The sequence below is a fragment of the Meleagris gallopavo genome, chromosome 16 (genome assembly GCF_000146605.3).
Source record: "Meleagris gallopavo isolate NT-WF06-2002-E0010 breed Aviagen turkey brand Nicholas breeding stock chromosome 16, Turkey_5.1, whole genome shotgun sequence".
NCBI lineage: Eukaryota > Metazoa > Chordata > Aves > Galliformes > Phasianidae > Meleagris > Meleagris gallopavo.
Window position 1 is genome coordinate 7,032,153 of NC_015026.2, and position 13,755 is coordinate 7,045,907.

The 13,755-nt window shown below is 42.1% G+C and overlaps 1 protein-coding gene across 1 annotated transcript in view; it reads left to right on the plus strand.

Moving 5' to 3' along the window:
• The window catches only part of E4F1 (E4F transcription factor 1), an 8,605-nt gene extending 1,487 nt beyond the window's left edge, over positions 1-7,118 (plus strand). Inside the window, exons 3-15 of the mRNA XM_010719801.3 lie at positions 7-170; positions 269-365; positions 706-911; positions 1,124-1,244; positions 1,526-1,678; positions 2,008-2,174; positions 2,605-2,829; positions 3,138-3,243; positions 3,547-3,764; positions 4,100-4,298; positions 4,728-4,888; positions 5,516-5,578; positions 6,222-7,118. Of these exons, the coding sequence (XP_010718103.1) occupies positions 7-170; positions 269-365; positions 706-911; positions 1,124-1,244; positions 1,526-1,678; positions 2,008-2,174; positions 2,605-2,829; positions 3,138-3,243; positions 3,547-3,764; positions 4,100-4,298; positions 4,728-4,888; positions 5,516-5,578; positions 6,222-6,569 (2,228 nt within the window). The 3' untranslated portion in view covers positions 6,570-7,118. The remainder of the gene's footprint in view (positions 1-6; positions 171-268; positions 366-705; positions 912-1,123; positions 1,245-1,525; positions 1,679-2,007; positions 2,175-2,604; positions 2,830-3,137; positions 3,244-3,546; positions 3,765-4,099; positions 4,299-4,727; positions 4,889-5,515; positions 5,579-6,221) is intronic.
• Positions 7,119-13,755: the final 6,637 nt, after the last annotated feature.

Sequence of the window (13,755 nt, forward strand, 5' to 3'; positions counted from 1 at the left end):
CCGCGATATCCGAACCCGCCGACCGAATTTACGTTGCAGACGAGGATGACGTGCACAAGTGCGGGCGCTGCCAGGCGGAGTTCACCTCTCTGGAGGAGTTCGTGCAGCACAAGATCCAGAAGCGCTGCCAGCGCGGCCCGGAGCCGGCCCTGGGCCCCGACGGACCGAAGGTGACAGCGGGTCCCGGTGCCCGTCCCGAGGGCTGAGGGCAGCGCGGTGACTTCGGAGGGCTCGGCCCCTCCTGCTGACACTATCTGCGCCCCCACAGGTCGTTCCCGCGGTCGAGGAGTCCATAACCGTTGCTCATATCGTTGTTGAAGCATCCTCGATAGCAGAGGAGATCGGCAATGCATCAGCTATCGTAGGTGAGCGTGATGCTGCCTTTGTGCACTGTGTTAGGGGGTGGTTTGCTTTTCCAGCATCCTTCCCTGTGTTATCTGTGCTGTGGCCCATAAATGACATTTCTGTTTTATGCTCTCGGGGCTGGGCATTGTCCTGACATGCAAAAGCCATCCTTAGATCTAAGCTTTCACTCCAAAGTGTCTATTCTAATATCAGTAATACAAACTTTACAAAGACAAGCGTTCCAGGGTTAAGGCATCTGTTTTTTCCTTCCTACCACTTGAAATTCTGGAGCAATACGTTGGTCCTAGGTAGGCACGTAAAGCTGTCTTTTGTACAGAACGGTCTGTGTCCTTTTCCCAGGTAGCGGGCACATAAAAGAAGTCATTGTGGCAGGAGACCATGTTTTTGAAAACCCAAATGGTCACGTTGATGGCGATGTCACTGAAGAACAAGGCAACCCCGATGATCAGGAGCAGGATATTGCCACAGAGCTGATAAAGGTTAAGCTTCTGGTCAACAAAGAAGGGCGGTATGTGTGTGAGTTGTGCCAGAAGACATTTAAAACAGTAAGTGTAACTTCTATGCTGTTTGGGTTAGCATTCTATTGAGGCTAGCTGTTATACTAAGACAAGACTTGATAACAACATGCTTTTCTACAGTGTGATACACTTTGAAATTAGAACTTCACCTCTGAAAAAGAACATTTTTGCTCTTTTTCATTGAAATGTAAAATATTTATCTTGTTGAGACTTCTTTCAAAATGTGATTTCTACCCCAGGCAAGCATCCTCAAAGCTCACATGATCACTCACAGCAGCAGAAAGGACTATGAATGTAAACTCTGTGGAACTTCCTTTAGGACAAAGGGGTCTCTGATTCGACACCATCGGCGTCATACTGGTAAGAGAACTTCAGATTGCCCCTTCTTGCTGGAGTGCACTCTGTGTTGTTATCCAGCATACTTCAGTGGAGTTTATTGCTGCTTTCCATCTTCCACTGAGCTGAGTTGAGTCTGTTGAGTTCCCCGATGTCTGGGATGCTGGGAGGCAGTGCAGGGTTGTGAGATAAGCGTAATCTGCTTGCTGTAAGTAGTTAAAAGCACTTTTCTGTAAGTCCGTCACACAGAACTTAAACTGGCAGCTGTTGGTTTAATACTGTTATTTTGATTCTGTCATTCCCAGATGAAAGACCTTACAAATGTAAGAAATGTGGGAAAAGCTTCCGGGAATCAGGAGCGTTGACTCGGCATCTGAAATCTCTGACACCTTGCACTGAAAAAATTCGCTTCAACATGAACAAGGAAATAGTGGTCAATAAAGATGATTTGCCCACAGGTCAGTGATGCTGTGAATAACTGCCTTGTGTCTGATAAAACCAAGCATGCTCCTGGCATTTGAACTATATGTTGTTTTTCATTTAAGAAACATTTTGCATTGACAGTCAGTTTCTCTTTTACACCAGAAAATGTCCTTTTTTATATAGATCAAAACTATTAACCCAAAGTGCACATAGTTGATGCCAGGCTATAAAGAATGTTTGAGAATCTGTTACAAGAATGGTTTTAACAGGCTACTTCACATTCTAAAACACATTTATTGTAGGGTGCAGTAAATGGATGAGGGGTGGGCAGTACATCAGGTGATTCATTCTACTTTTCTTGAAGGATCCTGTAGTTCAAACTCAGAAACTGTTCCATCAGTAGCGAGTGAATCCATTGAGGCCTCACCTGTGATTCATCTAGTGACAGATGCAAAAGGCAATGTTCTTCATGAGGTCCATGTCCAAATGCAGGAGCTTCCTGTTGTAGATGCAAAATCTCTGGATGAAGATGTGAGTGTTATTTCTCTTGAATATCGTGTATTTTATGCAAGAAGTAGTTTGAAGGGTTTTACCTCGTGAAATTTTCTTAGGTGCTAAGTATAAATCTGTGCAGTGAAAAATAAATGGATAATTAGCTCCTCTCTCATCTGAAAGCAAAGAAGGCAAACTCTGCTTTGACCTTGTTTGAGTGTGGAGCATACACTGAGATGCATAGGGTCCCTTACTGGATGATGCAAAATGTGAGAAGCTGTTTACATTGATCATGCACTGCTGCAAGACACCAACAGAAGCAAAAGCTTATTTCTTGAATGTTGTCAGAGTACAGATTGGTCTCATCTTCCCAGTTTAAGATCATTCTCTTTTTGATTTTTCAACCAAATATCACAAAAAGCCTGTGCATTAGTTGTACTAAGTTTTGGACTGTTTATTCCTCTCGCAGTCACATCCTAAGGAGCTGCCATGTGAGGGGGAAACAAACAGTGAGAATCTGCTGAGGCAGGCCATGAGGAATTCTGGCATTGTGATAGAGAGAGTTGCTGTGGAGGAAATGCAGAAGGCAGATGAGCCTGCTGTAGCTGCTACAGAAGAAATAAAAAATGAAGTGGTGGAAGCAGAAGAGGAGCCATGTGGGGAACAGCATGCTGAAGTAGAACCATCAGAGCCTGTATGTTTGCACTTTGTAAATTAATTTCTTAATCTTCTGTGCCTGCACCTGGCTGTGAACAGTAGTGTAATTCTGACCACCCTGCACATTATCTTCCATGCATCTCTCCCTGTCCCTTTGTCTCTGTGCCAATTTTTATTGCATGCTTTTCATGCATGTTAGTGCACGCTCCTGTTAGCAATACCAATCTTTTTTGGGATGGATGGGGCTGAAAGCTGGAGTATTTAATTGGGAATTTAGTTACTAAAACTTACTATATGCAGCAGTAAAAAAAAAAGATATATACTGTACCATTTTCTTTCCAATAGACAGATGCAGAAAGAACAAACGGCTACAAAAGTTACATTTGCCCTCACTGTAATGAAGCTTTTAGTGAAGCTGCTTCCCTTGAAACGCATATCAAAGGACATTTAGGTAAGGCTGTAATGCACAGCTGTTGTCTAAAATGTATCCTCTTACCATGATCTTGAACACAGTGTAGTTTTCATTGTTTCACATTCTTTGCCTTTACACAAACATCAGCCATACAAATTCTGTTGATACTTAACACAAAACACGAAAAGATCAGAGCAATGGTTTTTGTTATTCTTTTACACTTTCTTCTAGAGCTTAGCAAAAAGGCTTCATGCTGCCAGACCTGCCTGGAATCTGCAGAAGTAGAATTTTGTGAAGGGGTCAATTTAAAGCATTTCTGTCATTAATGCTTTCTCTCTCTAGATTACAAGCCTTTTAAGTGCGAGGAATGTGGCAAAGAGTTCACGAAGGGCTACCTGTTAAAAAAGCATCAGGAGGTGCACGTCAATGAACGGCGTTTCCGCTGTGGAGAGTGTGGCAAGCTCTACAAGACTATTGCACATGTCAAGGGGCATCGAAGGGTGCATTCTGATGAGCGACCGTATTCCTGTCCGAAGTGTGGCAAGCGGTACAAAACCAAGGTGTGTTGCCTCGTGTCAGGTTCGCCCTGAGAGTTTCCTTTCCAGAGCTTGGGTTTGGGATAAGCTTGGAGGCTTCACTACTGAACAAACAAATGCCAGCTCCTCTCCTCTTACAAGAGCAGAAGACACTTGTATCAGTAGGGACAAGAAAGGCAGACCTAATTCATAGTTCTGATGAAACTGTTCCTTCATGTATGAAAACAAATAATACAAACATCTTTGCCATGTCTTAAGTGAGAAGTCCTCAAACACGCCGACTTTCACATGGAAAGCTAAAATACTGCTTGCTTGATTTAGTCATTCCCTTTAACTGCTTGGTACTTCTCTCTCCACAGAACGCTCAGCAAGTTCACTACCGTACGCATTTGGAGGACAAACCTTACGTGTGCCAGTACTGCAGCCGGGGCTTTCGGGAAAAGGGCTCTCTGGTCCGCCACATCCGCCATCACACGGGGGAAAAGCCTTTCAAGTGTTACAAGTGTGGGCGAGGCTTTGCAGAGCATGGCACTCTCAACAGGCACTTAAAGACCAAAGGTGAGATGGCCAAGTTTCTCTCTGTTGCAGTAAGGGCAGATGCATGTTTCTTCCGGGATCAGGTTTGGACAAATTGCTTCTTGGCAGAATGATGGTGATTTTTCTGGGTGCGAAATATTTAGAGTGGTTCTGATGATATTCATCGAAGGCCATTTATTTATCTGCATCTGTTGCTTCAAAAGAGGGGATGCAGACTTCTTGTTTTTTTGTTTTGTTTTTTCCCCAATCTACATTAATCAGTAATGAAGCATAGACCTCTTCTAGATCATTAATTGGCTTAGTAGGATTAAAGCCTGCTGATCTGGCAATTTGTCAGTGGTATCTTGTTAAAGGGGTCTCATTAGTGTTATACAGCATTTATCAGGTATTCTCATATTTGTGTTGATTATGTAAATTGTCTTTTTACTGCATTTTTGGAATCCCATTCAGGTGGCTGCCTTCTGGCTTTGAAAGAGGTGGAGGAAGTGATGGTGTCTGAAGAAAGCCAGTCAGCTGACAATTTAGCTGCAACAGTCATCTCTGAAGATCCTCATACTGTTTTGGTAGAGTTTTCTTCAGTGGTGGCAGACACTCAGGAATACATCATTGAGGTGAGAAGTGAGCAAGCAGCCTTGTTGTCCTGCACATAACTGAGGCAGGAAAACGAGGATGTAGGGAAGGCTGGCAGTAGTTAATTAGAAGGCTGAAACTAAGAACTTCTGACTATTCAAGATCTTCTGACCTCTCACACTTGCTTCAGCTTTCCTTCAACTTCAGTTTATTCTTCTCCCATTTCTAGTTAGCTTATTTTTTCTGAAACAGTTTTTGTGACCATCAAAAAGCAACAGTTGATGCATTTCGCTTTCTCCTCCTTTGTGACAGGGAGCCAGCTCTTACCTGTGCAGAATAACAGTCCATTCACTGAGTCTGTTTAGTGCTGCCAGTAAACACTGGGGCTGCTACTAATAGGAGAAAAATCTGCCAGTTGGCAGAATCCTGCTGAGAGAGGATGTCCTCTTTCAGTTATTTCTGAGCACTCTGCATTACTGTGAAGTAGCCATTTATAATGAGGTTTGGAGAAAAATTTAAGGAGTTGTCTCTAGAGTAGTTACTGCATTGTGGGGGAAAACAGGATGATTTTATAAAAGATCTTGCTATCTTTTATCTTGGAAATAGAATTTAAAAAAAAAAACAAACTAATAATCTAAAAGAGGAATCATCCTATTTTGTCTTTCAAGACTGCTACTGAAGATATGGAGACCAGTGAAGCTACTGAAATAATGGAGGGAACAAGACATGAGGTAAAGCAGCCACTTACTTAAACTGTTCTTTCTGTGACTCCCCTCTAAGTGTAATGAACTACTCTGAGTGTCTGGAAGTCATGCTAAATAAGCAATTCTGCAGACTTGTCTGTATAAAACAATAATAGTGACCATACCAAGTTTGAACAAAGCTCTGTCTATCCCCAGACCCTCTCAGTGATGGAGGCTGGTAACCTGTAGTTCTTAGTACATCAGGCTGTAGCTGCTGGCTAAGTAGAACTGTACAATGCCACTTCAGCCTTGAGAAATTATCCTCCTTTATGAATTCCTGAAGGCTAGAAATAATGACTGTGGCAAAATCAGAGACTCCTCAGTTGTAGCCAGCCTGTCTTGAACTACTAAGTGTGCACCGTTAAGATTTTGCCACAAACTGTACTTTGACTTAAGTCCAGGAAGTACCCTGCTGGCAAAACATCTTCAGTAACACAAGGTACGTGTTCTAAGACTCTGCTTTTCTTGGGTTCATGACAGCTTCAGGGAGCAGCAGGAGGAAATGGGAACTAAATGCTGCTTGCTGTACTACACTGCTGATCATCAAACATGGTTTTCAGCTATGATGATGACTGTACTCTTACTGTGCAACACATCAGGAAATAACGTGGCTACTTTTCTCACAATGTAGGTTGACAGTCACATTATGAAGGTTGTGCAACAAATAGTAAATCAAGCAAACTCTGGTCACCAGATCATCGTCCAGAATGTCACCGTAGCAGAAAACTCCGAAGTAACCACAGATGCTGCAGACACCATCACCATTGCAACCCCTGAAAGCCTCACAGAGCAGGTCGCTATGACGCTGGCTTCTGCCATTGGAGAAGGAGCAGTGCTGACAACAGAAGGTAGCATCGAGACAGAAGAAGCAACAGTGACAATGGTGGCATCAGAGGACATTGAAATAATGGAACATACAGGAGAGTTTGTTATTGCCTCCCAAGAAGGGGAGGTGGAAGTCCAGACTGTGATTGTGTAATGAACAGCATGCAGCTACTGACAGATGTTAAACTTACTGTTTTTCTCCTGGCTGGGGAGTTTGATCAGAACTAGGTTTGCCATTACAGTTGCTCAGAGAGGAAGAGAGTGCTTCTATAGGTAAATGGCTTAACAGGACGGTACAGCCCTGAGATGTTTTCTGTTTAAAATGGAAATGACAGTAGTTAAAGCCCTCTGCGTGGGTTTACTCTGAAGGTGACCACTATGCCATATTTGACAGTCTCAGTTTTTTGTGCAGCTCCCTCAAATAAAAGAAATTCCTTTGCAAAGCATTTACCTCTGACCACAGAACAGTAGCATCTTGGTGTTCAAAGGATTCAGAAAGTGAAGCAAGTATGTAGGTCGCATAAGAGATGACTAAAATTAATCATATGCATTTTAAACAAACCAAGAAAACCAAACCTAAGGAGTTCTGGTGTGCATTTACCACCAGTCAAACGCTTTCATGCCTTTAACCTCACTACTTTACTCCTCCTAAGGCATGGTACTGCAGTATTTTTTCTTTTTTTTTAAAGTATTTTATATCCTGGACAAGTAGCCTTATGTACTGGTCTATAAAGAATGCATCATTGTACCCTTGCAAAGCCAGACAGGCTACTCTGAGAGCTAGTCTGTTGGTGTGTAAAGCCATATTGTACATTAATTTTTTAGGACCATATATGGATTTGTAATTGCATATTGTACAGATTAGGCATGTAAATACATTTTTAAAAATAAAGTTATTTAAAGTTCTTACTACACTTTTCCTATTATTTCTGCTATATTATCACTCAGAAGAATTTCTAGAAGGAGAAAAGAACAGGGCATATAACATGCTTAAGAAACTCTCATCCTTTGGTGAGTCAAAAACAAGTTTTCACCCCAAGCAAATCTCAGATCTGTGCCTCTGCTTTTGGAGATCTTTCAAGTGATCTACAGCTAAATTCCAGTCAGAGGGATTATAGGCTACTTTCATAGCCATACATTTACTTATCTCTTTGATGGTTAAGTCAGAGGGTGGTTTGTTGTTTTTTTTTTTGGAAGTCCAGTGATAAGGTGCCCTTCAGAGTTCACCTAGAGAATTCCCAGTACAGAAGTGGAAACCCATATTACTGCTATACTTCTAATGGGGTCTGTTTTGTGAACGCAGGAGGGCAGCCCAAGAAACAGCTTCAGCTGCTGTTAGCTTCCCTTGCAGCAAAATGCCAGAAATGCAAAGAAATACCTACAGCAGGGTCAGAATTTCAAACAGCAGAATGAAAATGAAAAATGCCAGAAGGATTAAGTTTGTAATCTGCCAGAACCTGCATCTCCAGAGCTCAACCACCATTTTTAATACTCTTTCAGGATGCTGAAATTTTATCAGAAGTGCACCATTTTAGCTAAAGCAGCACCTTGTGAAATTGATGAGAACGGGCATCAAAAGAGATTCAGCAGCTAAGGAGCAGCACTTGTAGCTTCCTTTCTGAAAGTAAGGTGTTCCTTACCCATTCAAATTTACAGTGTAACACTGATTCTGCAAACTGCTGAATCTGAGTATTCCTGTTTTTTAGCTGAATATATGCAACTCCTACATACTGTTAATAGGTTGGCCAAACAAAGGTACTCACAAAAAGATGAAGCTTCTTCAGAGCTCACAACAGCTTTGTTAGCTCTTCCCTTGCTACTGCATAGAGAGTCACTGCAGTCTGTTGGCCCACACTTGCACCTCCATGCCAGCAAGTTTGTTACCAGGACTTCTAACAGCATCTCACTGAGTAACTTAAATAGAGTTCTGCTGAGGTACTGTTAATTAGAATATTGCTGTCAGCTGTGATCTTTCTGCAGAGCAAACACAGTGTAAGTAACAGACAAATCAGTGCATTCAGACATTTACCACTTCCACGTGTGTGATATTGTTATGTTCCTCGAAGGTCTCCTGCAGGAAGATGTACATAAGATATACTAAAGTAACTCAGGAATTCCATTTGCCAATTACACCGTGGCATATATTTTGCAGCATACAAACAGTAACCATGTATATAAGTTCATTGTGTACGTGTACCTTAGCTGAACCTAACTCGAGTACAGCAAGCTTCTGGACTGCAGTTGTGTCCGAGAAGACAAACAGGTTGCTTTCACAGCTGATCTGAGTAGTGTTACAGACAACCTTGCAGGTGCTCCAGCATTTTCTTTCTGGAAAACTGATCACATGAGAAGTTTCCAACTAATTAAATTATTTTTTTTTTCTTATTTGAACAAAGTTCCCTGTGGTATCAAAGCACATTTTACAAAAAGTAAAAAATAACAATGCAATAAAGAGTATTATCTTCATTTTTTCTTCTTTCTTTCCAGCACTGCAGGAGACTTAAAGATTTCCTTTAAATTCATCCAGACTCCTTTAGTATAAGCATTTTTGTAGACAGCTTTTCTGTCACAAGGCTGCGATGTTAGATGATGGGAATGCCTGTATCTTCTGAATTTATACCATTCATTGAAAGTTTGGTTGGTTAAGGCCAAGTATAGGTTGAAACAGAAGTATGCACCCAGTATAAGCGTGAGAAGAATAACAAAACCAAGCATGAAGACAATCCTAGGAAAAGTCAAGAAAAGGTGCTGCAAAGAAAAGAAAATAATGATTTGGTTATAAAGCTGGGCTATTAAATCACATGGCTTAAGAGAATAAAGCGTTCGCTACGTATCACCTCACTGCCATACTACAGAAGTGGATGAAGGGAATGAAAAGCAAAATGACTGAAGTACCAGAGTGACTCAGCCACTCTTTGCTTAAATGTGTGAGAAAATATCTGAGGATCTAAATTCCAGGGCAGGAGGGTCCTGCTTTAACATACTGATCTCAAGGATTGGTGGCCGTTTTCTAAATGGAACTAAAATAGATGGTCATTGGAACATAGTGATTTTCATGTATCAGATCTGCCGAGTTAAAGCAGTTGAGACACAAAAATCCAAAGAATGAGAATGGGAACAAAATGCTACGAGAAAAATTCCATATTGTTAAAGTATCCTTCAGTTTTCTAAACCTAAATAGCTGTGTAAGTTAGTAAAAAACTGCCATCTGTTTACATTCTGCCTGTGAGAACAGGCAGACTTGAAGATCTCCATAGGCAAAGACACAGATAAATCTTTTTATAGGGTTAAGAGCCCAGCTAGTGTAAGCTTACCTGGACAAGAAAGAAAATCTCAACAGCGTGCTCCTGTCCTTGGTCATCAATGTAACTCCCATGCATCATATTTGACAGCAGCACCACTTGGATGAGAAATGCTGTAGTGATGATTGCAATGGTTGCAGCCATCACAGTCAGTGTGAAGAGGTAGAGGAAGAAATACTTTGCATTGAAGGCACCGATGCAGTTGTTGACCCACACACAGTGGTGATCAAAACGATGTACACAGATATTACAAAAACCTGATCAAAAGTGAGCAACAAGACAAGTCAGTTATTTGATTTTAAGTGATCGACTCAATTTTTACACAGTTTAGGACAGCTTTGCATTCAAGAAAAAAAATGAGAATTGCAGTCATGATTTAGGTGGTAGTGTAAATTAAAGGAAATTCAACTACTTACCACCAAATAAACAACAAAGATGTGTACCTCATTTCTTAATTTTATTTACCAAGACTAGAGCTCAAGCATTTGCTTTCTCTGGCAGTACTGCCTAACATAGCACGTGAAAGGTAGAGACTGTGGCTAGCTTGCTTTATTTTAGATGATGATAACAGCAACAAATTCTGCTAGAAAAACAAGAAATTCTGAGCTCTTGTCAGACGGTAATTTTTATTTCACCTCTAGATGTTCAACAGCTTGTCTATCCCTGGCCCAAGGCAATACCTTCAGAACTGGTCATTTCTGTGAGAACAAATAATAGCACGAATGGGCAAAGGGCAGCTGTGATGTGGAACCCTGCTGAAACTGAACAAAATTCTACGTGCACTGAACTGGATAATAAAACAGATGTAGTACGAATTGCAATTACTGATAAAGAATTAATTTGGGAATGTATTATTTTGCTTGTCAAGGAAGTTAAAGTTCTTACTGCAATGTTTTGATCTGGCTGGCTTTTCCACGTTGCATGTAGCACACACAATGCCTTTCTGAAATAATACACCATCATATGCATAAGTCTTCACCAGTGACGCATGATTTGATTTTGTTATTATACCTGTGAAAGAAACAAGACAAAAAAGTAGAAGTATTGGTATTAGCAACATTTAAAGGTTCTATTTTCAAACAGCCACAGTCCAAATTCAGCATGAGCTTACCAGGATTGGCACAGGAGCACAGAATGAAGCAGCCCATGTTCCCAAGCAGCAGCAGGTAGGGCAGCAGCAGCAGCACGAGGTGGAACTCCAGCTCCCAGCAGTAAACAAACACTTCCCATGTGTATTCAGCATAAACTGCTGCTTGCAAGGCTATGTGCAGGACAACAAACAAATAGTTTCTGCAACAGCAAGGAGATGGTCTAGTTAATATTCAGCATCCTGATCAACAGATCAAATAGGCTCAGTGAAGACTTTCCAAATGCAAGGAGACACCTCCTTCAGGTTTTCAAGCCAGCACAGATTGCATATTAAGTATTCGCTCCACCCAGGAGCTTCACCTTCTCTTCTTCACACTCCTTTAAATATGCCAGCTAAACTCACATCCATTATCAGCACATCCTTTGGATTAATTTCCACCAGCTAGTCAAGCGCAGTCTCACAGTCCCCTGGTGCTGCCAAAACATGCCATAGCAATAGGCTAGAAAACATTCTGCCAAAATACATTTGCTGTGTACTGCTATGAAACAGTGAGGTGATGCAGTGGAACAGTGTGCTTGAAGGATCAAACTGCCTCCAGCACAAATCGTAATCTAGCAGTGACAGCTACACCAAGCTCATTAGATAATTGCTCTGTTGCTGACTGCACATTCAACAGTGAAACCACTCTCTCTAGGGCAGTGTTAACTAACACCAGAAAATCTGCACAGCATGAAACAAACAACAGCGGTGTGCATTCAACAGCTGGAAATATTATGCCCCTGAAGTACCTGGCATACTTGAGTTGCTGCCCCCACAGGATGAGTATTTAAGAAGTCTCTGAAACAGATCTTAAAGCACCAGATTTTACAGGATGCTGCTAAATTCACCTCAATCCAGCAGGGTAGACATTGGCAGCTTCCTGTGAGCCACCTGCACATCCAGGCTGGTGGATGTAATGGGATTTGAGGGGGAGAGAGCAGGGATCACCAGCTCTGCCTGAACTCACTCTGCAGCTGCCAGGGAGTTTGCTGTAATTCTCCCATGGATGTGGTTTATCACCAGTGTGATCAACATCTGTTACAGTGGAAGCTGCTGAGATACATTATTCATCAAATATGTTCAGATATTTCAGAGTACCATCTTCCCAGCACAAGTAACAGCAAGACAACAGCCTGGCAAACCTAAATGGGAATCTGTAATCCCAGCATGCACTCCTGATGGAACGAGAACACCTAAGGATAATACTAACAGGACACCAGCAGTAATCAGAAATATTAGCAAAAAATAATGTCAAAAGCATTAAGTAAACGTGCATTACCGTGTGTGAAAGAGCCTGAGGAGCACCTTCTGTGTCACACTCTGGAGCCGAGTGGGGATTACTAATGACAGTACCTGAGGAAAATAAAAAGACTGCGTTTATCTGAATTGCACACCACTTCTTCCTCGTGCACTGTTCAAATAAAAACGTAAGTCGCTAATCCCTCAGTCATAGATCACTGCAGCCATATCACCAGGGTGGATGCTCATTTCTGGGGGCACACGAGCTCCTGATAGGCATGTTGCTGGGGGTTTCAAAAGGGGAGAGAGGTTCCACATTCTTGGGAGCCCAGCAGGCACAAACAAACGTATCTGGGTTAATGTGTGAAAGTTATAAGGAGCTTTTATCAGGTTATAGAGTGTGTAACTGGCTAAGCAGGGGATAGAACTGAGCAATTTCTGAACTACAATATGCTTCATTGGGACATCTGACAGATGTGAGGGGAGATAAGCAAAGAGATAAAGCCTGTTGTCCTCCAGAAAGATCAACAATCAAATATGCAGAACCAAAAAGCAAAGCAACAAACCAACAACACACACCCCAGTTCCTTCAGCTACAGCTCAGTTTGACAGCTCCACATCTGCCTAATTGGCATTTCAAAAACAGCCAGACACGGGGAAGAAGAAAACTGCCTGTCTTCATTCAGCGGGATCCTCTGCAACTGTGTGTGACTGGGGAATTGTTTGGCTCTGCTGTTCAGAAAATGACATCTCTATAGCAACGCTCTGCTTTATCAGTGGAAGAAATAGAGCAGCTGAGCCTATTTCTAGCAGGCAGGGAAAGAAAACACAGTCACAGCTTTTTATCTCGGATGCAAAAGACCAGAAGGAAAAAGACATATGTAGAGTTGAGAAGATGCTAAATATTTTTCTTTTAACTGGTATGCCTCTTATCAGCAGCTCTAGTTACAAGTCTTTTTAAAAGAGGCTGCATAGTGCAGCAAGGTGACACGCTACAGACAGAGCCACACACAACCTATCACACAATTGCAGAATGCAAACTACATCAGCTGCGTGTTAATTACAGCCTAACCTTATATTCAAACCCATTATTTCCTCACACACAGAACATCACTTCCTTGCAATTCAGACATTTCCTAGAGCAAAGCAAATTGCTCTCAGGGAGGTGACAGAGGTACGAGGGGATGAGAGCCGTACAGTGAGCATAACCGCCCTGCACAACTGGAGCCCAGCGAGCAGACGGGTGGGAGATGTTGCAGGGCTGGGAACAGCTGTGCTGTGTGCACGTGGGTGACTTCCCAACACACAGAATAGCGTAAAGGATCTCAAAGAAGCGCAGCAAATGATTGCAACGTGCTTCCAGACTTTTCATTCATTAGGGCCAGATATAAAAAAAGATAAAATAAAGTGCCTAGAGACACTATTTAGGACTACCTTTCTTCACGCACACCAGTATCAGTTGTATTTCTCCAAATGGGGAGCTTAGCTGCTGACTGCTACATTTCACACACGTACCGATTAAGAAATGCGGGGAAACAAGACATTTCTCTCCACCGCGGTGTGGAGCATTTTGTACAGCAAAATGCTGGTACTGGGAACAAAATAGGATCAAACCGCACAAGTTCAATAACTGCCTTATCCCTTCCCTGGCAATACCGCCTTAGTGTAAA